Source organism: Oncorhynchus gorbuscha, linkage group LG14, assembly GCF_021184085.1.
Source record: "Oncorhynchus gorbuscha isolate QuinsamMale2020 ecotype Even-year linkage group LG14, OgorEven_v1.0, whole genome shotgun sequence".
Lineage (NCBI taxonomy): Eukaryota > Metazoa > Chordata > Actinopteri > Salmoniformes > Salmonidae > Oncorhynchus > Oncorhynchus gorbuscha.
Window position 1 is genome coordinate 59,114,341 of NC_060186.1, and position 24,612 is coordinate 59,138,952.

The 24,612-nt window shown below is 42.9% G+C and overlaps 1 protein-coding gene across 3 annotated transcripts in view; it reads right to left on the reverse strand.

Moving 5' to 3' along the window:
- The window catches only part of mthfd1l (methylenetetrahydrofolate dehydrogenase (NADP+ dependent) 1 like), a 98,840-nt gene extending 74,852 nt beyond the window's left edge, over positions 1-23,988 (reverse strand). The window contains exons 1-15 of one of the 3 annotated variants that reach the window (XM_046298682.1): positions 23,605-23,988; positions 22,630-22,714; positions 22,410-22,460; positions 22,224-22,277; positions 21,330-21,454; positions 20,584-20,684; positions 20,011-20,147; positions 19,564-19,666; positions 17,723-17,876; positions 17,302-17,475; positions 13,910-14,046; positions 13,598-13,644; positions 12,302-12,409; positions 11,262-11,336; positions 10,001-10,103 (exon numbers count right to left, since the gene is read on the reverse strand). In XM_046298682.1, the coding sequence (XP_046154638.1) occupies positions 10,001-10,103; positions 11,262-11,336; positions 12,302-12,409; positions 13,598-13,644; positions 13,910-14,046; positions 17,302-17,475; positions 17,723-17,876; positions 19,564-19,666; positions 20,011-20,147; positions 20,584-20,684; positions 21,330-21,454; positions 22,224-22,277; positions 22,410-22,460; positions 22,630-22,714; positions 23,605-23,840 (1,690 nt within the window). In that variant the 5' untranslated portion in view covers positions 23,841-23,988. Of the gene's footprint in view, positions 1-10,000; positions 10,104-10,763; positions 10,999-11,261; positions 11,337-12,301; positions 12,410-13,597; positions 13,645-13,909; positions 14,047-17,301; positions 17,476-17,722; positions 17,880-19,563; positions 19,667-20,010; positions 20,148-20,583; positions 20,685-21,329; positions 21,455-22,223; positions 22,278-22,409; positions 22,461-22,629; positions 22,715-23,604 lie in introns of those variants that run through there. The other 2 variants (XM_046298681.1, XM_046298683.1) reach the window with 2 other exon arrangements.
- Positions 23,989-24,612: the final 624 nt, after the last annotated feature.

A 24,612-nucleotide genomic window follows, 5' to 3' on the forward strand; every position in this document is an offset into this window, starting at 1 on the left:
ACAGACCCTGGTTTGATTCCAGGCTGTATCACAACCGGCCGTGATTGGGAGTCCCATAGGGCGGCGCACAATTGGCACAGCATCGTCCGGGTTAGGGTTTGGCTGGGGTAGGCAGGCTAAATAAAAATGTAAAGGCTAAATAAAAATGTAATTGAAAAAGGTATAAATTGATAAAGGTAGGCCTATTCAATTCACTAAATGTTTTTATTTAACCAGGTAGGCCAGTTGAGAACAAGTTGCAAATTTCAACTGCGACCTGGCCAAGTTAAAGTAAAGCAGTGCGAAAAAATAACAAGAGTTACAAACAAACGTACAGTCAATAACACAAAAGAAAAATAGAAAAATCTATGCACAGTGTGTGCAAATGTAGAAGAGAAGGGGGCAATAAGGCAATACATAGGCCATAGAGGCAAAATAATAAAAATTTAGCATTAATACTGGAGTGATAGACGTGCAAGTAGAGATACTGGGGTGAGAAAGAGCAAGAGGGTAAGTAATAATATGGTGATGAGGTAGTCGGGTGTGCTATTTACAGATTTACTGTACCCGTACACAGGCAAGCTGCTCTGACAACTGATGCTTAAAGTTAGAGCGGGAGATATAAAACTCCAGCTTCAGAGATTTTTGCAATTTGTTCCAGTCATTGGCAGCAGAGAACTGGAAGGAAAGGCGGCCAAAGTAAGTGTTGGCTTTGGGGTTGACCAGTGAAATATACCTGCTGGAGTGCGTGCTACAGGTGGGTGTTGCTATGGTGACCAGTGAGCTGAGGTAAGGCTTGGCTTTACCTAGCAAAGACTTATAGATGACCTGGAGCCAGTGGGTTTGGATATGTAGTGAGCCAGCCAACAAGAGCATACAGGTCGCAGTGGTGGGTAGTATATGGGGCATTGGTGATAAAACAGATGGCACAGTGATAGCAAATTGGATGTAGTCTGAGAAGAGTGTTGGGGCTATTTTGTAAATGACATTGCCGAAGTCAAGGATCGGTAGGATAGTCAGTTTAACGAGGGTATGTTTGGCGGCATGAGTGAAGGAGGCTTTGTTGCGAAAGCAGATTCTAGATTCAATTTTGGATTGGAGATGCTTGGAAGGAGAGTTTAGTCTAACCAGACACCTAGGTATTTGTTGTCCACATATTCAAGGTCAGAACCATCCAGAGCAGTGACGCTAATCTGGCGGGAGGGTGCGGGCATCAATCTGTTGAAGAGCATGCACTGAGTTTTACTAGCATTTAAAAGCAGTTGGAGGCCAAGGAAGGAGTGTTGTATGGTGTTGAAGCTCGTTTGGAGGTTTGTTAGCACAGTGTCTAAAGAAGGCCAGATGTATACAGAATGGTGTCGTCTGTGTAGAAGTGGATCAGAGAATCACCCGCAGCAAGAGCGATATCATTGATATATACAGAGAAAAGAATCAGCCCGAGAACTGAGCCCTGTGGCACCCCCATAGAGACTGCCAGAGGTCCGGACAACAGGCCCTCCGATTTGACACACTGAACTCGATTTGAGAAGTAGTTGGTGAACCAGGTGAGGCAGTCATTTGAGAAGCCAAGGCTATTGACTCTGCCGATAAGAGTGCGGTGATTAACAGAGTCTAAAGCCTTGGCCAGGTTGATGAAGACAGTACTGTGCAGCCGTCTCTTATCGATGGTGGTTATGATATTGTTTAGGACCTTGAGCGTGGCTGAGGTGCACCCATGACCATCTCGGAAACCAGATTGCATAGTGGAAAAGGTACGGTGGGATTCGAAATGGTCGGTGATCTCTTTATTAACTTGGCTTTCGAAGATTTTAGAAAGGCAGGATGGATATAGGTCTATAACAATTTGGGTTTAGAGTGTCTTCCCCTTTGAAGAGGGGGATGACCACGGCAGCTTTCAAATCTTTGGGGATCTCAGACAATACGAAAAACAGGTTGAATAGCCTAGTAATAGGGGATGCAACAATTTTGGCAGATCATTTTAGAAAGAGGGTACAGATTGTCTAGCCCAGATGATTTGTAGGGATCCAGATTTTGCAGTTCTTTCAGAACATCTGCTGTCTGGATTTGGGTGAAGGAGAAGCGGGTGGGTTTGGGCAAGTTGCTGTAGGGGGTGCTGAGATGTTGGCCAGGGTAGGGGTAGCCAGGTGGAAAGCATGGCCAGCCGTGGAAAAATACTTTTTGAAATTATTGATTATCGTAGATTTATTGCTAGGAAGAGGGGCTCTTATTCTCCATGGACTTTAGTGTCCCAAAACTGTTTGGAATTAGTGCTACAGGAAGCACGCCTTAGCTTTCCTAACTGAATGAATATATTGGTTCCGGACTTCCCTGAAAAGTTGCATATCACGGGGGCTATTCAATGCTACTACAGAACGCCACAGAATATTCTTGTGCTGGTCAAGGGCAGTCAAGTCTGGGGTGAACCAAGGGCTATATCTGTTCTTAGTTTTACATTTTTTGAATGGGCCATGCTTATTTAAAATGGAGAGGAAAGCACTTTTGAAGAGCAACCAGGCATCCTCTACTCACGGGATGAGGTCAATATCCTTCCAGGATACCCGGGCTACGTCAATTAGAAAGGCCTGCTCGTTGAAGTGTTTTAGGGAGCGTTTGACAGTGATGATGGGTGGTCGTTTGACCGCGGACACAGTATGTACGCAGACAATGAGGCAGTGATCGCTGAGATCCTGGTGGAAGACAGCAGAGGTGTATTTAGAGGGCAGGTGGGTAGGGATGATATCTAAGAGGGTGCCCATGGTTACGGATTTAGGGTTGTACCTGGTACCTTGATGATTTGTGTGAGATTGAGGGCATCTATCTTAGATTGTAAGACTGCTGGGGTGTTAAGCATGTCCCAGTTTAGGTCACCTAACAGTACGAACTCTGAAGATAGATGGGGTGGCGATCAATTCACATATGGTGTCCAGGGCACAACTGGGGGCCGAGGGGTGTCTATAACAAGTGGCAACGGTGACTCGTTTCTGGAAAGGTGGATTTTTAAAAGTAGAAGCTCAAATTGTTTGGGCACAGACCTGGATAGTATGACAGAATTCTGCAGGCTAACTCCGCCCCTTTGGCAGTTCTATCTTGTCGGAAAATGTTATAGTTAGGGATGGAAATTTCAGGATTTTGTGGCCTTCCTAAGCCAGGATTGAGACACGGCTAGGAAATCTGGGTTGGCGGAGGCTTCTAATGAGGCTTTTGCGGTTACAGAAGTCAACAAATGAGAGGGCCTGGGGAATGGGAGTGATGCTGGGGGCTGCAGGGATTAACATCATCACCAGAGGAACAAAGGAGGTAGGATAAGAGTACGGCTAAAGGCTAAAAGAACTGGTCGTCTAGTGCGTTCAGAACAGAGAAAAACGAGCAGGTTTCTGGGCGCGGAAGAATAGATTCAAGGCATAATGTACAATGGTATGGTAGGATGTGAGTACAGTGGAGGTAAGCCTAGGCATTGAGTGACGATGTGAGAAGTTTTGTCTCTAGAGGCACCATTTAAGCCAGGTGCGGTCACCGCATGTGTGGGGGGTGACTTATTTGAAGTTATGAACTTGGAAACATGCATGACTGATTACATTTTAATGAAATAATGGAACATTAGAACATGGAAGAGACTAAGTGCCAATAGAGAAGGTTAAGGTGAGTTCTTTAGGTCTCACTCAACAGTTTGTCTAAACGCCTAATAATGAAGGTTTAGTATGGGTTATTCTGTGGTTTATCCACCAAGACCACAGGAAATCACAGGAGTCCAACATTGTCCTGTGCTTTAATTAAATTAAAACAGACGTGCACAAGCCATAGGCTGGCAGAAATTCAGATGTGTGCACAGACACACGCATATGTCGTAACACTGTTTTTAATCTTCTGGAAGCACACTCTTCAATGTGCCCTTTTGAGCTTGCGAAGTAAATACCCCATCAGGCATAACACTGTTCAGGCTCCTGACAACCTAAAAACAACATTATCCCCTGAGGGGTGAAAAACTGTGCCCCCCACTCACCACACCCAGCTATCTGGGTCTCTGACTACTGCACCCCTTTGGGGACTTGGAGGCATGAGTTAGGGGTGGGACAGACACAGGGAGAATACCCATTGAGAGTAGACCTAGAAATCACTCACTACCTATGAATCCCAAGACAAGCCAACCCAGGGGTTCGTTTGGAAAATCTGGCGGCAGACAAGTGACTGGGTTGATTTAAATTTGTCGGACATTTGACACATTTACTGGTCATCCATATGCATTAGGTGCGTAACTCATCCACCCAAACAGCTAGCGCCATCAAAACAAGGGATAAACAGCCTATAACTAATTACAAAAACACTATTCCTTGTGTTTTGATCTGTACATATATATTTTTGAACCTTTATTTAACTAGGCAAGTCAGTTAAGAACAATTTCTAATTTTCAATGACGGCCTCGGAACAGTGGGTTAACTGCCTTGTTCAGGGGCAGAACGACAGATTTTTACCTTGTCAGCTCAGGGTTTCGATCTTGCAACCTTTCGGTTACTAGTCCAACGCTCTAACCACTAAGCTACCTGCCGCCAAACTGAACAGAGGAACTCTGCCTAGAAGGCCAGCATCCCCGAGTCGCCTCTATAATTGATGTTGGTGTTTTGTGGGTACTATTTAATGAAGCTGCCAGTTGAGGACTTGTGAGGCGTCTGTTTCTCAACTAGACACTTATGTACTTGTCCTAGTGCTCAGTTGTGCACTGGGGCCTCCCACTCCTCTTTCTATTCTGGTTAGAGACAGTTTGCGCTGTTCTGTGAAGGTAGTAGACAGTGTTGTACGAGATCTTCAGTTTCTTGGCAATTTCAACGCATGGAATAGCCTCCATTTCTCAAAACAAGAATAAACTGTGTTTCAGAGGAAAGTCCTTTGTTTATGGCCATTTTGCCACTGTAATTGAACCCACAAATGGTGATGCTCCAGATACTCAACTAGTCTAAAGAAGGACAGTTGTATTGCTTCTTTAACAGAACAGTTTTCAGCTGCGCTAACATAATTACAAAAGGGTTTTCTAATGATCAATTAGCCTTTAAAAAGTATAAACTTGGATTAGCTAGCACAACGTGTCATTGGAACACAGGAGTGATGGTTGCTGATAATAGGCCCCTGTACATCTATGTAGATATTCCATAAAAACATTTTATTTGATTTAAAATCAGCTGTTTCCAACTACAATAGTCAGTTACAACATTAACAATGTCTACACTGTATTTCTGATCAATTTGATGTTATTTTAATGCACACAACAACAACAAAATATTTTTCTTTCAAAGATTAGATTATAGGAGTAACTCTGGTAGGCCTAAAACATCCTTCCTCACCTCAAGTTCAACTGTCAGAGTCAGGTTGAGTGCCGGTGCGAACTGCGTTCATATCGTAGGCCTGCAGTATAATAGGCCAATACCCACACCTTTTCCCACAAACGTTTCTAAACTGTAATATCAAAAATCAAGCCAAGCCATTGTTTATTGGGAAAATACGAAAAGCATATTATATTTCAGCAAACACAACATCACAGTTTAAACTTAATTTGGCCAAAGTAAATGGATAAAAAGAATGAAACAAAACACTTGTGAACTGGTTTAAACCTCCACAAAAGTTTTGAACAGGCTATAACGCAGCAATTACCAAGAAAGGCTAGTGCCTACCATACCCAACAAATGACAGCAATAGGCTAATGATATTTATTTTACAACAGGCCTACTGATAACCTCTTAAACTAAATAAGGAGCACACAATTAAAAAGACAGATCAAACTTTATTCAGCCAACGAAAATATAAACAGAATGAAACAAAATAAGTTTAACATATTTAACCCTTGTGTTGTCTTAATGGCGGGTCATTTTTGACCCTTATGTTTAACAGCAGAGAAAACCCTCTGATATTTTTCAACTTGAAATTTGATTACTTTTCCTAGAGTGACCATAACATTAGAAAAAGTGAAACATGTTCATATTTCCATGAAATCTAGCAACAGTGTGTGAAAACGCGCTTGTAACGCCAGGGTAGTGGGTTCGATTCCCGGGACCACCCATACGTAGAATGTATGCACACATGACTGTAAGTCGCTTTGGATAAAAGCGTCTGCTAAATGGCATATATAAAACCTTGTGAAGACTTACAGAAAACGTTTGACCTCTGTCATTGCCAACAAAGGGTATAACAAAGTATTGAGATAAACTTTTGTTATTGACCAAATACTTATACTTCTTATACTTATTTTCCACCATAATTTGCAAATAAATTCATAAAAAATCCTACAATGTGATTTTCTGGATTTTATTTTTCTAATTTTGTCTGTCATAGTTGAAGTGTACCTATGATAAATTACAGCCCTCTCATCTTTTTAAGTGGGAGAACTGGCACAATTGGTGGCTGACTAAATACTTTTTTGCCCCACTGTATTCCTGTTACATTGCACAACCTTCAATGTTATGTCGTAATTACGTAAAATTCTGGCAAATTAGGCTGCTCAAACTGTTGCATATACCGTGACTCTGCGTGCAATGAACGCAAGAGAAGTGACACAATTTCACCTGGTTAATATTGCCTGCTAACCTGGATTTCTTTTAGCTAAATATGCAGGTTTAAAAATACATACTTCTGTGTATTGATTTTAAGGAAGCCATTGATGTTTATGGTTAGGTACACATTGGAGCAACGATACGCACCGCATCGATTATATGCAATGCAGGACACGCTAGATAAACTAGTAATATCATCAACCATGTGTAGTTAACTAGTGGTTATGATTGATTGATTGTTTTTTTATAAGGTAAGTTTAATGCTAGCTAGCAACTTACCATGGCTTACTGCATTCGCGTAACAGAAAGTCTCCTCGTGGAGTGCAATGTAATCAGGTGGTTAGAGCGTTGGACCAGTTAAAACTTTTTATGGCTGGTGGGCAGTATTGAGTAGCTTGGATGAAAAGGTGCCCATTGTAAATGGCAAGCTCCTCAGGCTCAGTTGCTAATATATGCACATTATTATTAGTATTGGATAGAAAACACTAAAGTTTCCAAAACTGTTGAAATATTGTCTGTGAGAATAACAGAACTGAGGAAAATCAAAGCAGGAAGTGGCTTCTATTTTGAAAATTCCATGTTCCATAGTATCCCCTTGCTCCATTTAAAGGGATATTTTTTTAAAGTTTTTTTTTAAAACCTTTATTTAACCAGTTAAGAACATATTCGTATTTTCAATGACGGCCTGGGAACAGTGGGTTAACTGCCTGTTCAGGGGCAGAACGACAGATTTGTACCTTGTCAGCTCGGGGGTTTGAACTCGCAACCTTCCGGTTACTAGTCCAATGCTCTAACCACTAGGCTACGCTGCCGAACCAGATTAATTTTCGCTTCAAGGTGTCAAAAGTATTCAGAAAGTTTCAGGCTTTTATTTTGAAAATGAGCCAGAACATTAACATCGCGTCAAGTGGTCACATGAGTTTCCCTCGCACAACAGAGTTTGGATAGGTATTGCTTTTCCCTATCCTACGGTGAAAGACATTTGCAGCTGATATATTATCGATCATATATTTTTAAAACAACCTGAGGATTGATTATAAAAAACTTGACATGTTTCTGTGGACATTATGGAAACTATTTGGAATTTGTCTGCGTTGTTGTGACCGCTCTTTCCTGTGGATTTCTGAACATAACGCGACAAACAAACGGAGGTATTTTGGATCTAAAAATAATCTTTATGGAACAAAAGGAACATTTGTTGTGTAACTGGGAGTCTTGTGAGTGAAAACATCCGAAGATCATCAAAGGTAAACCATTAATTTGATTGCTTTTCTGATTTTTCTGACCGAGCTACCTGATGCTAAGTGTACTTAATGTTTTATCGTTCGATCGATAAACGATCGTTCGATCCACAAACGCTTGGATTGCTTTCGCTGTAAAGCATCATTTCAAAATCTGACACGACAGGTGGATTAACAAAAGGCTAAACTGTGTTTTCCTATATTGCACTTGTGATTTCATGAATATAAATATTTATAGTCATATTTATTGTATGTAGTGCTATGCTATTCAGCGGTTGTTGATGACACTTATCCTGATATCGGGATTGCAGCCATAACAAGTTAACTGTAAGGTTGCAAGATTGAATCCCCCGAGCTGACAAGGTAAAAATCTGTCGTTCTGCCCCTGAACGAGGCAGTTAACCCACCGTTCCTAGTCAGTCATTGAAAATAAGAATGTGTTCTTAACTGACTTGCCTAGTTAAATAAAAGGTGTAAAAATATATATTATTATTATTATAATAATAATAATAATAATAATAATAATAATTATTATATATATATTATATATTTAATGAGTGGACTAGAGGTCGACCGATTAATCGGAATGGCCGATTTCAAGTTTTCATAACAATCGGAAATCGGTATTTTTCGACACCGATTTGGCCTATTTAAAAAATATATATATACCGATTTCCGATTGTTATGAAAACTTGAAATCGGCCATTCCGATTAGTCGGTCGACCTCTAGTCCACTCATTAAATGCAGTCTGTCTGCATTGTGAAGAGGGAAAACCCAGATATTCACAAAGTTTGTGATTAATGACAGGTTGTTTCCTCATGCAAAATAGATTTGAGGTTTAAAATTAAATTAATAAGCTGCTTAATTTTAGGGGTTTAGTGAAGGCGGGTAATTTTTGACCCTTAGGACAAGGGGAGTATTCGGAATTTTAATACTACACAGGGGTTAAAGAACTTGGTTTGGATTAATACAGTGGCCTACAATAACAACAATGAAATACAATAATAATGATAAAACAACGTATTATAAATACTCCAGAATTGTATCCTAACTGAATAGCGAGTTGTACAGTAGCCCCGATTTAGCCACATCAACATTCTTGTCATCTTTGTCCACAACCACCTTTCCATATTTACGACATTCCCCTGGTAGCAGGGGCTCCAGACTTAACATTTTCCCCTGGTAGCAGGGGCTCCAGACTAACATTTTCCCCTGGTAGCAGGGGCTCCAGACTAACATTTTCCCCTGGTAGCAGGGGCTCCAGACTAACATTTTCCCCTGGTAGCAGGGGCTCCAGCAGGGGGGCTCCAGACTAACATTTTCCCCTGGTAGCAGGGGCTCCAGACTAACATTTTCCCCTGGTAGCAGGGGCTCCAGACTAACATTTTCCCCTGGTAGCAGGGGCTCCAGACTAACATTTTCCCCTGGTAGCAGGGGCTCCAGACTAACATTTTCCCCTTGTGGAACTGTTTTTCAGTCCGTGGCACCAGCCCATGATTTGGTCAAACTATTTTGTTTATTTTTTCATGACGCAACAAGATCAGAAAACAGATTTTTTTTCTCCCAGGAAAGGAGTGTCTCGCTTGACACAGCAGCAGGCCCCAGCTAAAAAAAAGTACAGGCAGGCAGACACCTTCATTACAGGAAATATGAGGATAATGTACTTACCTTTTGTCCAAATCATGGTTTCAGCCTCCAACCTTTATGTTTTAGTGAGGTTAATGAATGTGCAGCCAGCAACGACGCGACCAATCATTTTATTTTACTCGCACAGCCAAGTGCGGCATGTATGCTAGTGGTTAGAGCGTTGGACTAGTAACTGAAAGGTTGCAAGATCGAATCCACAAGCTGACAAGGTAACAATCTGTCGTTTTGCCCCTGAACAAGGCAGGTAACCCACTGTTCCTAGGCAGTCATTGAAAATAAGAATTGGTTCTTAACTGACTTGTCTAGTTAAATAAAGGTTCAAATATATATATTTTTCAAGTAAAGGGTTGGTGACTAAATGGTTACAGTCTGGAGTCCTGCCTTGTAAGCTTTTCACTATAGACATACTCTCCAACTTTCATTTTAGGCCAAGGCTCCTTTCTTGCTTTCTCTATCCCACCAGCACAATTGGCCTGCTACAATTACAATTACCGGCTAACGGAAACCCTGCTCCACCCCTCAAATCAACACATTAACCAATCATGTGGGGGGCCTGTAATATGGGAGGGGGAATAACTGATTGGACAGGGTCCTACCTCTCTGCCAGGTGACCTTGGCGGGGTCGAGGTCGAGACGGACAAAGGAGCTGACCTCCTGGGGCGTGAGAGCACTGGGGTCAATCTCACTGATGCCCAAACGCTAGAGCAGGAGAGAGAGAGAGAGAGAGAGAGAAATGATAATGTCAACAACAGCTTATGAATCATGCAGTGGTAAAGCCAGCAGCATAGCACCTGCATCCTACTGCTGGCAGACCTCTGAAGCTAAGAAGGGTTAGTCCCTGGATGGGAGGCCAGATGCTACTGGAAGTGGAGTTTGAGGGCCAGTAGGAGGCACTCTTTCCTCTGGTCCAAAATAAAGTATATCCCAGGTTAGTGATTGGGGTCATTGCCCTGTGTAGGGCACCGTGTTTTAAACGGGTGCCCTGACTCTCTGTCACTAAAGAAAATGAGGGATACAAAGTGTATTGAAAGCAGGTGCTTCAACACAGGTGATGTTCCTGAGTTAATTAAGCAATTAACATCCCATCATGCTTAGGGTCATGTAGAAACATTCCCAGTAGCCCATTATTCTGGCTACCATGGCTAGAAGAGATCGCAGTGACTTTTCCCAGAGGGGTCTCAAAGGAGCATGGCGGTTAAAGGGTATGTGTGTCTCAGTCACCAGATCTCAACTCAATAGAACCCTTATGGGAGACTCTGGAGCAGTGCCTAAGAGTGTTTTCCATTAACAAAATACTCAATTATGACATTTCTGGCAGAAGACAGACAGATGTTTCATTTATGTCTAGTCCTAGATTACCTTCATTAGACAATTCTTAAGAGACTCCTCCAGTACTTCTCCCTCAAAGCTCTTCCACTCTCTCGGTTTCCCTCTCTCTTCCACATATCTTCAAACGGATAAATATTTCACATCCTCCTGAACTTCACCACTCAAGTCTTCCTCAAGTTGTGTGTTTGTGTCTCTGAGGCTGTGTGCTGGTTCGGAGGACCTCACGCCTCCATCTCCTATGTGTTTGTTATGGTTTAACAGTAAGCCGGACTGCTATCAACACTCCTATAAAAGACCTATGGTAAACCATAGAGTCCTATGTTACTCTAACTGTAATCCAAACAGATGAGTGGTGATGTTGAGGGGATAGTGCTGCAGAGTGGGAGGTACTATGAAGGGACTTTGGACGACCACTAAATCAGCTCACTGAGGCCACCTAGTGGAGGTCTTAGGGACATAACTGGGCGAGGTAACTGAACAATAGCCAGTACACATAGGACTTTAGGCAGTGAATTTGGGTGGACTTACACGTAGCCTGGAAATCTGTATGGGAGAGAAGTGCCTGACTCCGTTCACTGAGGGGACCAGTCTGCTGTACAGAGCCTGGAGAGATGGAACCGTAAAAGAGAATATATCAAGTGGTGATTTCATAATTCATACACAATATGGAAGTTAAATGGGTCCTGTGACAACATTGTGATCTCACTAGTGTCACATTTAGGCATCTAACAATGCTTTGAAGGGATTTGCATGGAAGAACTTATTTATACACTGACATATCCCACCGATACGATGTTCACCTAAAAAGGAATTCCCCTCGATCACAAATTGGGGAAAACGAACATGCTTTCCCATTAAACCCCAGTGTGAAAGAGACAACTTAGTTATATGGAAATAACAAAACACGCCGAAAAGCTGGAGTGTTGTTCAATGTACATGTAACCAGGGCAAAAGTCTCGACGTACGAGTCGCAATGCTCCGACAGAGTAATAGAGCCTGCGAGAAGAGCCCTGTGGTTTCAGGCTACTCCGCATGGGAGATTGTGGGGAACTGGTGTCCAGGTAGGCTACAGGTAGTTGTGCGTGGAAAACCGTTATACCATAGGAAAGACATTTAACTCGTTTAGTATAGTTTGTTTAACTCCTCACTACTTGCATATGTATATAGTACGTTTGTTTGTGCTGTTGGTCATGGCTAGCATAACGGCTAGCATAATGTTCCGGTCGGTAGCTAGCTAGCTAGCACTCACATGGCTGCTAGCACCGTCAAGAAAGGGGCATGAGTCCCTACAATATTATGTTTTTTAAGTAGTGAAAACGCTCGGGAACAGGCGATGTTGAAAAGCAATCTTCAGACATGTACTTTTCTTAAATGTAGTTTTATAATTGTCTTAAACAAGCAGACAAGAAAATAGAGTTTGAATGTTGCGGCTATCTAATACTACTGGGAATACACTGAAACTATTTACATTGTGATGTCAATATTATTTTTAGGACAACTCTGCATTCTGATGGCATAACTCTCCATTGTGATGTCAGAATCACTCTGAATTATGACATCACTGTCACCTTGTCTTTTTGGGTGGCCTCGTGCAGCATCCGGGCATCAATGGCAGCAGCCACCAGGTTATTGGCTGCAGTGATTGCATGGATATCACCTGTCAAATGGAGGTTGAACTGAGAGAGAGAAGGTGGGACAAAGAGAGAGAGAGAACGATGGTGGGACAGAGAGACAAAGAGAGAGAGAGATAAAGGTGGGACAGAGAGACAAAGATATAAAGAAGATGGGACAGAGATAAAGGGACAGAGAGACAAAGAGAGAGAGAGAGATAAAGGTGGGACAGAGAGACAAAGATATAAAGAAGATGGGACAGAGATAAAGGGACAGAGAGACAAAGAGAGAGAGAGAGATAAAGGTGGGACAGAGAGACAAAGATATAAAGAAGATGGGACAGAGATAAAGGGACAGAGAGACAAAGAGAGAGAGAGAGAGAGAGATAAAGGTGGGACAGAGAGACAAAGATATAAAGAAGATGGGACAGAGATAAAGGGACAGAGAGACAAAGAGAGAGAGAGAGATAAAGGTGGGACAGAGAGACAAAGATATAAAGAAGATGGGACAGAGATAAAGGGACAGAGAGACAAAGAGAGAGAGAGAGATAAAGGTGGGACAGAGAGACAAAGATATAAAGAAGATGGGACAGCGATAAAGGGACAGAGAGAAGAGTGAGCAAAAAGAGAGCAAGTCATCAGATTGAAATAAAAAGTGAAATAACTACAGAAGTGAAAACTCAATTTAATGAACTCAAATGAAATTCATTGAACAGAGTAGAGTTCCATAGAAAACCAAAAGGGAGGGTTATATGCAATTTCAATCAGGCTATATGCCATGTCTCATACTGTGACTATGAAGTCATGTTGCCCTATACTTGACTGGACCCCCACCTCTGTGACTACACTACAACACACAAAGATCACAATAGTCAGTGCCCTTACAGTCCAACAGACTCCATCATGTAGTTTAAAGATCCATTTAACAGCCACTGGAGTATTGAGGAGAGAAAGAGAGCGAAGAGGGGGGACTTCAACGGTGCTGGTGTTTGTGTTGAAGGCAGGGAGGCTAGGAGACTGAAGAGCCTTCTCTGAAGTGTCTGTCTCTCTGACTTTGAAGTCTGACGCCTCCCTCCCCATATCCCTCCCTCCAGCTCTCACCCTCCACCTTGTTTCTTCACGTACACTTTAGTCACAGAGAATGTTATGCACGCCTTGGGGGGTGTGTGTGTGTATAGTTTAAACATTGGTGTGTTTGTGTAGCCCCTTTGAAGCCGTGGGTCCAGCTGAGAGCTGCCTGTGTGTGTCTCTTACCTCCTCCATAGGGATGACCTGGGCATATCCCCCTCCCGCGGCGCCCCCTAGGGGAACACACAGACAAAACACACAGTGAGAGCGAGACAACAGGCACAAGGGAGACAGGAGTACTGCTGAGCTGTGGACTAAGTCAACTACTCCACCTCCATCCCCATACAATCTGAACAAAGATGTTAACAATTAGCATCACACAGACAACATTCCCATACCATTCTCCTCATAAGAAGCAGATGGATATGTGAACAGATTCATTTATTAGCATAGATATCTTTAACATAGATATACGAGTAGAGATCTGCCCTCTCTGACCTTTGACCCCAAAGGTGGGCCCCTGAGAGGGCTGTCTGAGGCAGGCGAAGGAGTTGAGCTTGAGGTGGGCAGAGAGTGCCTGGACCAGGCCAATGACCACCGTGCTCTTACCCTCCCCAAGGGGGGTCGGAGTGATACTGGTGTTGGAGAGAAAAGAGATAACATTAAGAGAAACGTACACACACTAATAGAGTATAGTTCTAGAATGAGGGACTCAAAAGCAGGGGGAGTGCATTGGTCTCACATCATCTAATGTGTAGGTTACTGGTCCACTCGTGCTATAGTCTAATCAGCACCACATTTAGCCTGTATCCAAGGCAACCAGATTCATTAGTCCAATTGGACTAATTCATGTGACCAATTGGTATCTCGCTGGACATTATAGAGATGAATAAATCAAATATAAAAGTGAGAACCCTGTGAGACCTATTAAAAATGGACTTAAAATGTAATCCTTCTTTTAACCCAATGTTGCCCAGTTTGTGGTAAAAGGTGGGAAAAGAGGGAAGAAAAAGGTAGAGGCACTTTCTCTCTCCCTATCCGGTGAACATGCTCTCTTCTTCTGACAACAATTGAGTGAGGCCCCTCAGGGAACAAAGACGGCTCCTTAAGAAGAGCGAGAGTGTGTGTGTGAGACCGAGGGAAGTAAGAGCCGGATAGTGAATCAGTGTGTATAGAGCCTTCAGAAAGTATTCATACCCCTTGAATTATTCCACATTTGTTGTGTTACAGCCTGAATTAAATTGACTTTTTTCCTCACCCATCTACACAACTCCATTTTGACAAAGTGAAAACGTGTTTTCAGAAATGTTTGCAAATTCATTGAAAGCGAAATACAGAAATATCTTACATAAGTATTCACACCCTAGTCAATACATGTTAGAATCACCTTTGGCAGCGATTACAGCTGTAAGTCTTTCTGGGTAGGTCTCGAAGAGTTTTGCACACCTGGATTGTACAATATTTGGACATGTATTTGTTTAATTCTTCAAGTTCTGTAAAATTGATAATTTACTAGACAGTCGTTTACAAGTCTTGCAATAGATTTAAACCGATTTAAGTCAAAACTCAAACTAGGCCACTCAGGAAAATTCAAATGTCATCTTCGTAAGCAACTCATGTATATTTGGCCTTGTGTTTAAGGTTATTGTCCTGCTGAAAGGTGAATTTCTATCCCAGTGTCTGGTCTAGACTGAACCAGGTTTTCCTCTAAGATTTTACCTATATTTAGCTCTATTCTGTTTATTTTTATCTAAAAAAATATATTTTTAAAGATATATGTATGTAGTTCTTGCCGATGACAAGCATATCCATTACATAATGCAGCCACCACCATGCTTGAAAACATGAGTGGTACTCAGTGATGTGTTGTATTTGCCCCCCAAAAAAACAACACTTTGTATTCAGGTCATAAAGGTCATTTTTTGCAGTTTTACTTTAGTGCCTTATTGCAAACGGGATGCACGTTTTGGCACATTTTTTATTCTGTACCGGCTTCCTTTTCACTCTGTCATTTAGGTTAGTATTGTGGAGTAACTACAATGTTCTATCACAGCAATTAAACTATGTAACTGTTTAATAGTCACCATTGGCCTCATGGTGAAATCCCTGAGCAACGGAGTTAGGAAGGACGCCTGTATCTGTCTAGTGACTGGTTGTATTGATACACCATCCAAAGTGTCATTAATAACTTCACCATGCTCAAAGGGATATTGAATGTCTGCTTGAAAAAAAAATCCCATCAACCAATAGGTGCCCTTCTTTGCGAGGCATTGGATAACCTCCCTGGAATTGAGTTAAATCCACATTTGAAATTCACTGCTCACCTTATAGATAATTGTATGTGTGTGGTACAGAGATGAGATAGTCATGAGGTAGGTAAAGCTCTGCCTTATCTCAGCTCACTGGTCACAATAACACCCACCCGTAGCACACGCTCCAGCAGGTATATCTCACTGCTCATCCCCAAAGCCAACACCTGCTTTGGCCGCCTTCCCTTCCAGTTCTCTGCTGCCAATGACTGGAACAAATTGCCAAAAATAGCTGAAGCTGGAGACTTATATTTTCCTCACTAACTTTAAACATCAGCTATCCGAGCAGCTAACTGATCGCTGCAGCTGTACATATCCCATCTGTAAATATCCCACCCAATCTACCTAGCTCATCCCCATATTGTTTTTGTATACTTTTATGCTCTTCTGCACACCAGTATTTCTACTTGCACATCATCATCTGCTCATCTATCACTCCAGTGTTCATTTGCTAAACTGTAATTACTCCGTTATAATGGCCTGTTTATTGCCTCACCTCCTCACGCTATTTGCACAGTGTATCTAGACTTTATTTTTTTTTCCTATTGTGTTATTGACTGTATGCTTGTTTATCCGATGTGTAACTCTGTGTTGTTGTTTGTGTCACACTGCTTTGCTTTATCTTGGCCAGGTCGCAGTTGTAAATGAGAATGTGTTCTCAACTGGCCTACCTGGTTAAATAAAGTTTAAATAAAAAATGTAATAAATAAAAAGTCATTCAAAAATCATGTTAAACACCATTATTGCACACAGAGTGAGTCCATGCAACTTACTATGTGACTTGTTAAGCACACTTGTACACAAACTTATTTAGGCTTGCCATATCAAACGAGTTTAACATTTATTGACTCAAGACATTTCAGCTTTTCATTTTTTATACATTTGTAAATATGTCTCCAAACGTATCTCCACTGACATTAAAAGGGGTAATGTGTGTAGGCCAGTGACACAAAATTCCGGCTGTAACAAAAAAATGTGGAAAAAGTCAAGGGGTGTGAATATTTCTGAATACACTATGTGTTTATGTGACAGTGTGTGGGAGTTTGTGTGTGTGTGTGTGTGTATGCTTGTGGCATTGGGTTGGAGAAATAAAGAGTTCAGCGCATTAGAACCTGTGTGTGTGTGTTTTGCTGCCGGTCTGCCAGGGGTTGCATTCCTCAGCCAGACACATGAAAGGAGGCAGTGGGGCCTGATCTGTCAGAGCAGCAACGTTCACACACCCTTCAAAGAGGGGCCGGCCCTGACCGCCAGGGGCCCTGACAGGTATGAGGCAAGGCTCCACGGTCTCCTGACCCCTATCCATCTCCAAGAAGAAGAAAAATATATATATCTTCCTCTCTGTTTAGCAATCTAAAAGAAAAAAACCTACTGGCAGCTCACTCTCTCTCGTAGAATTTGACAAGAGGAAACCCAAACAACCTAGTCCCCAGGCATTTGTAGTAAAACTGAACAGTGAGCACATTTCTGTGAGCAGTGTAGTGAGAATAGAGATGGAATCGGGGGGGGTAGAAACACAAATGTGCAAAGGGGTGAAGTTCAAACTAGAATAAATTCCTTGCCCAGACGGACGGTAAGACTCACCCAGCCACCAACACATATTTCCCATCAGGCTGTTCTCTGAGGCGATCCAGGAGTGAGAGGCGGACCTTAGCTTTGGTTCTGCCATAGGCCTCAGTCTCTTCCTGCAGCAGGCCTATCTCTTGGGCCAGCTGGTCCACAGGCTTAGGGGTCTGGGCACGGGAGATCTCTATGTCACTGTGGAGGAATGGGTGGACAAGTTACCCCAGACCTTATAATACAATATTATCTAAGCATCGCTTAGAATACTGAGAGAAGTCCTTTTGCGAGATCTCCTACACTTCAAGGCAAGAAGAGATGTTGCCTCTCTTAGCATCATTCAAAGGTTGTGCAAATGGGAGCTTTGTGTTTTGTATAGAGGGATGTGGTTAGTTCCTGGGTTGCCCCAGGTAGCCCAGTGACACGGGTACATCCTGGTTCTTACCTAGGTACAGGTGACAGTGGCTGCAGCTTGAGGCTGCGGAGTGTCCAGGGTCTGTACTGTTGTCCCTGGGCCCAACGACTGCTGCTTTGCACCACGTTCTGCATCCGGAGGGCTGCTGTTAGGGGTCCCACTCCAGACATATCCATTCCATGATCTTCTGAGACATACAATGTTATAACAACTCAATAATAAGGTTAAAACAGTTGCATACTGAATTTCTATCTACAGTACATTCGGGAAGTATTCAGACCCCTTCCCTTTTTGGTACGTTACAGCCATATTCTAAAATTGATTAAATGTATTTTCCCTCAAGCTACACACAAGAAGACCCCATAATGACAAAGCGAAACAGGTTTTTAGAAATGTCTGAAGTTGTTATACAAATAAAAATGAGGTCTTCATGGTAGAGTGGCCAGACGGAAGCCACTCCTCAGTATAAGGCACGACAGCCCGCTTTGAGTAAGCCAAAAGGCACCTTAAAGGACTCAGATCACGAGAAACAAGATTCTCTGGTCTGATTAAAACACAAATTAACTATTTTGTCTGAATGCCAAACATCACGCCTGGAGGAAACCTGGCACCATCCCTATGGTGAAGCATGGTGGTGGCAGAATCATGCTGTGGGGATCGTTTTTAGCAGCAGGGACTGGGAGAAGTCAGGATCGAGGAAAAGACAAACGGAGCAAAGTACAGAGATCCTTGATGAAAACCTGCTTCGGAGATCTCAGGGCCTCCGACTGGGGCGAAGGTTCACCTTCCAACAGAACAACGACCCTAAGCACACAGCCAAGACAAAGCAGGGGGGGGGCTTCAGGACAAGTCTCTGAATATCCTTGAGTGGCCCAGCCTGAGCCCCAACTTGAATCTGATATAACATTTCTGAAGAGACCTGAAAATAGCTGTGCAGGGTCCTCAAGGTTAGGCGCAGTGGTTAAGGATGCTGTACTGCAGCGCCAGCTGCACCACCAGAGACACTGGGTTCGCACCCAGGCTCTGTCGTAACCGGCCACAACTGGGAGGTCCGTGGGGCAACGCACAATTGGCCTAGCATCGTCCGGGTTAGGGAGGGTTTGGCCGGTAGGGATATCCTTGTCTCATCGCGCGACTCCTGTGGCGGGCCGGGCACAGTGCGCGCTAACAAAGGTTGCCAGGTACACGGTGTTTCGTCCGACACATTGGTGCGGCTGGCTTCCGGGTTGTATGGCTCTGTGTTAAGAAGCAGTGCGGCTTGGTTGGGTTGTGTTTCGGAGGACGCATGACTTTCAACCTTCGTCTCTCCCGAGCCCGTACGGGAGTTGTAGTGATAAGACAAGACAGTAGCCACTAAAACAATTGAATACCACGAAATTGAGGAGAAAAAGGGGTAAAAGAAAAAAAGAATTAAACAACCTGACAGAGCTTGAGAGGATCTGCAGAGAAGAATGGGAGAAACTCCTCAAATACAGGTGTGCCAAGCTTGTAGGGTCATACCCAAGAAGACTTGAGGCTGTAATCACTGCCAAAGGTGCTTCAACAAAATACTGACTAAATACATAAATGTGATATTCGTTTTTTTTTATATACATTTTTTTGGGGGGGGGGCTCTAATAACCTGTTTTTGTTATGTCATTATGAGGTATTGTATTCAGATTGATAAGATATTCAAAAAGAGATTTTAAGTTAGGCTGAAACGTAACAAATGTGGAAAAAGTAAAGGGGTCTGAATACTTTCCGAATGCACTGTATATTACAGAATCTATCCAGCAGTGAATTAACTCATTAAAAGCATATTGTGACCAAGCAATTATGTAATGTCCCTATGATGACTATATTCCCCCCTGATTGACACAGGTCAGTCCTACCTGTCATAAGAGCGGAGCCACAGTGGATGACTGCAGTCCCAGGTCTCAGCCATGTGGGAGGGACATACATATGCCCCGCAGCCAACAGGACTACAGCGTTCGCCTGCATCACCCAGGCAAGAGAAAATAAGAGAGAAAAGAAGATGGAGAAAGAGGGGACAGAGTGAGACAAAATTTAGGGAAGTGAGCAAACTAATTCAAATTACATCCTTCAGTAGTTCAAGTACAGGGTAATAGATACAGATAGGTTTGACTTTAATCTCGGCAGGTCTTCAAAGCTCTGTCAGTCTAATCATGGCATGACACACCTCACATGTTTCAGGGTCAATTAGAGCTACACTGCCACCGAGTGGTCAAAACACAAAGTGTCTATTGAAACACATGTTGTACGTGTACCATGTGAAGGTGACTGTGTGTGTGTGCGCGCATGCATCTGTGTGTGCATACCTGTTTCTGAAGAACCTCAGAACTCCTCTGGCTGTGGAGGACCACCATACCTCTTCTCTGCATCAGGCATTGCAGGGCCACCCCAAGGGGTCCTTCACCCCCCACCACCAACACAATCCTCCCCTCCATAGAGGTGTCTACGGAAACAGGAAAATAGTATAAGATAAATACAGTATATTTTTACTCAACAGTACAATATACATTTATCTCATATTCCTAGAATAGTCTCTCCCGGGGTTCCATAAAAGTGAGAGTCTTCAGTAGTCTAGTGTTTTTCTTATGGTGTAATAGTTTGGTGTCATCGTTTCATTGGACTGTATCCATATGTGGATCATCTTCCCTAAACTAATAGCAAAGCTATTTCAACTGGATAGTAATCCAATCCATACACTACAATTTCAACACAAAAATGATTTGACATATGCATTACATATGGTACGTACTCGCTAGGCTTATCAGTGATTAAGAACTCTAGCTGCTTGACTTAAGTTACACATAGTGGTCTCCATTGCTGGTATGCTCTGAATTACTCCAGTCTAGTTTAAGTAGCAGTGTGACACTTTCTCTGCTCACCATGTCTGGCCAGCAGCTCCATGACAGCGTTGGCCAGGGGGGGTATGAAGCCCTGGTTCATATCTCCTCGCACCAGCCTCCCCACATTCAGGTCTGACACACTACAGTATAGACAGGACACACACACAAAGTAGGGCACAAGTAGTAGACATTGCTAGTGTAGCGTTGGCAGTAGGCTGGCCAGGTGGTTTTAGAATAGTCCTCATATTGTGCATTATGAATGAGCAATAACTGGGTAGGGTTACAGTATAGATCAAATGTGATTTATGTACAATTACAATCCATGGCACAGCATGGGTGATGGTGGTAGTAGTAACTGTATAATCCAGCCAAGGCTATGAACCTAACAATGCTCTATGGCCCAACAGTGGTTTAACCTTAAAAATTCTGTCTGTCGTTGTAAGGCAACTCTTGTCATCCTATAATAGGGAATGTTTCTCTGTCATTGGGTCATGTTTTAGTTGCTCTACAATAACCCACAGTACTGTCTCTCTGACGGGCTGTTAATGTCCTGCAGCACATTCTGATTTGGACCAAATTCAAGGCAGCATGGCAGAAAATGCATTGAAACTCCACAGGGCAAGAGGCACACAAAGCCAGGACAGAAAGGGACAGGCGTCAACAGATGAATTAATGGTAAAGCTCTGATACCTGTGTGGTAATATTGTAATTACACTAATTAAAACATTGTACAAACATGTTGTTATAGAAAGTACGCTGAGCTGTGTTTGTAATGAATGAGTTACCCGTCCACGTCCTTCTCTGGTCTGAGTGTGTTGAGGACCCGGCTGGTGAGGGAGGCAGGGGGGAGGTGGAGGTACACACCATGCACCCTGGGATCCTCATTCAGCTTCAACACCTCCTCTATAATCTACACAAATAAAGAAAGAGGGTGTCGGGGAGAGGGATAAGGACGGGGTGGAATTTGGAGGGAGAAATTACTTCAGTTAAATCATAAAGGTAAACTAGCAAGAATGTGGCCCTTGATGTCTAGAAGTGTGCACTCTGAAGGTGAGAAGTCAACCACTCTGGCAACTGATAGTGACCTCAGCTGCCCCTGGAAAGAAAGTGGGTTAGTGGAAGTAAAGAAACATGGAGGGAGAGAGGAGAAGAAAGAAAACACATGCACCGAGGACATAATGAAAGTAGAGCAGCAGACACCTCAGACACGCTCACGGAAATCCAGACATCCACTAGACCCACTCCAAAGATATCCATATTCACCTAATACACACAGGACCATGATCATCACCCTACTATGGAAAAGGTCATTCCCAGGTCCACAGCTGAGAAGGAAGGAACCTCATAAACGTACGGTGTTGAAAGAGATTCAACAATTTCCTACAACAACTATCTAGTACTCGGGGGAGATCCATGACATGGTGTCCAATACTTATTGATCATTGAGAGAGACTTTGACTTGACTCATTAGACAGGCAATGGAAGAACAAGATATGCAGATGCATTCACCTGACACACACACACAGATACACACACAGTAACGTGAATGTCAGGCAGAATTTGACTTGCAGGGAAGGGTGGGAAGAAGGCAACAGCCAATGATGTGATGTCCTATCACAGTGAGTGTTGTTGGATTGTGGTGGGAATTTGTGTAGTAGGTATTAGCTGGTTTGACTCACCTCATCTTCAGTGCATTCTCTGGGCAAGCAGATCTGAGTAACGTTCAGGCCAATCTATGAAATGAGGGATTTGGGGAAATGAACAGTGGAAAAACACCAACAGGTAACTTGACTCCTACTGAAAGGGTAGCGTAATAGTAAAATTACTTTTTTTAAACTAAAGAGAAACAGAATCACTTAATGTACCTTTCCAGCCATCTTCTTGTTGAGCTCCAGTAAACGGTCATCCTCATCTGCCTTTGAGACGAGAATACAAAGCCTTGAGCAACATAGACACACACCAAAAGGTTCAATAAAACAATCACGGGGGAGCCTAGAATAACCCATCAATACCCAGCCCAACTGACCACGGCCAAGCACAGCAGAAATATCTAAGGCCACCATGACCTACAGACGGCCTGTTTACCTGTATGATAGCCAGCGTAGGTTTGAGTGCAGGGTGGCCCCGCTGCAAAGCCACCATCTCCTCTTTGGTCCTTTGAACATTCTCCCTGCAAGAGAAACCAGATTCAGAAAAACCCACATATATTCATTCACATGTAGTCCTAGGGGCAAGCTATGGAGGAAGCAGACGAAAACAAAAGAGAGTCCTTGGCATGACAATGTCGATCACACACTTTTCAAGCAACTGGTAGTCAAGCTTTATCATTATGATTGGATTGTATAGTCAGATATCATGTTTGGAAGTGTAAATCTAGATTGTATTGGTGGCTACAGTGACAGTTTGATCATTAAAATAAAAGGGATTGAACCACAAAAGAAAAACAACATATGCAAATATTTTGTGAAATGATACTTGTGACCATGTTATTAGTAATAATTACATAAACTTTCCCTTAGAGTGTGTGGGGACTTTGTGATCGGTGCCACGTTGCTGTGCCAAGTAGCCTACTACTGGAGGTTGAGTCAAAGCCAGCCATGGGGAATGGGGATTGTACACTACATACGGCGACCATCATGTACATGTTTTATTGTGGAACATTTGTTTGTAGTCTTTACAGGAAACGTTTTCATGTATCAGTTAAAATTTGTTGCAATTACACGTGTGTGAAACATACATGCCAGCATGGGAGTAAGAACAATTGACAATTGCATCAGCTGGGTGGTCAGCGGCTCCTTAAAATATGCCGATCACACGCGGGAAGCTCAAGTTATTAAGACGAAGTACTGCAGCAACTTTAATGAAACTGGCTACATCCCACGTGAAATACAACATTGCAAGTAGCGTGGATGTTCGCTGTATTCATCGAATAAGATGCTAACGTTCGCTGGCTCAACTACCAAGTTGGCTACATTCAGGAAATACGTGAGATGGCCATTCGTTCATGTTATGAATGGTAAAAAATACATTGACTGAAATCTATTAAAAGGCTTTGTTTACCTGATAATGTTTTCGTAGCCCGGTCCATCCGTTTGCTTTCCTAACTTGGGCGCTTTTTCCGCGGAGGTAGTGCCGCTTACGGAACTAGCAGCCCGGAGAAGCAACTGGCTGTTGCTGGATGCACCTAGCCGTAGGGAGCTCTTCGCCAAGCCGAACACCCGGACTCCCGTACGAGGTTGGTGTACGGATGGGGTCGGTAAATTGCGGCAGGCATGGCGAAGTGTAGAAAGCCTCATGATGATTCTGATGAAATAACGGGTTGTTGATGTTAACTACCGACTGGTGAGACTCGGAACCCGTGATATTAAAGAAACCGGTAGTGGTTGAGACACTATGCAAGCAGCGTGTTGGTAAAGCGAGGAGCAGCCCACGGGCCACCCCCTTATTTTTTATTGCGGTTTGTATGTGGGTGTTATACTAAACATTGAGGGAGTAAAATGTAGGCAAGCAATACAGAACAACTACTAGTCGAATAAGATATGGGAGAGATGACGAATTTTTGCAAAGAGATTTATTTATGGACTAATTCACTTGAAACAAATGAGCCAAACCGAAGACATTACTCCAGTGCCTCCCCTGCGATCAAACCGCCATAAAACAAATGAAACGCAGTTTAAGGTGATAATCGACCGCTGCCTTTTCACCCAAAATGTAGGCTAGACTTTGCTGCCCTACAAGTCCTATGACTTACTGTGAAAATTGGGATGGGATGTAGTAAGATTGGCTCAGGAAGTAGGAGGCTTAAAAGCAATGGAACAGATCAGCAGCGGGAGAGTCAACTGTGTTTATTTTACAAAAGGATGTATAGTTCCATACAGTGCCAAACGATACATAAACTCGATGGGGAAAAAACATTAATCTAAGATTCTAATTATTTTTAGGCTAAACCCATGGCTTGGGCCCTTAAATGTGACATGCATGCTACAAGCATCAGTATCCCATGGTCTGCGGTTATGAGGTAGTCTATCCTGACATTATGTAGCTCTAAAAAAAAATCGAATTAAATTG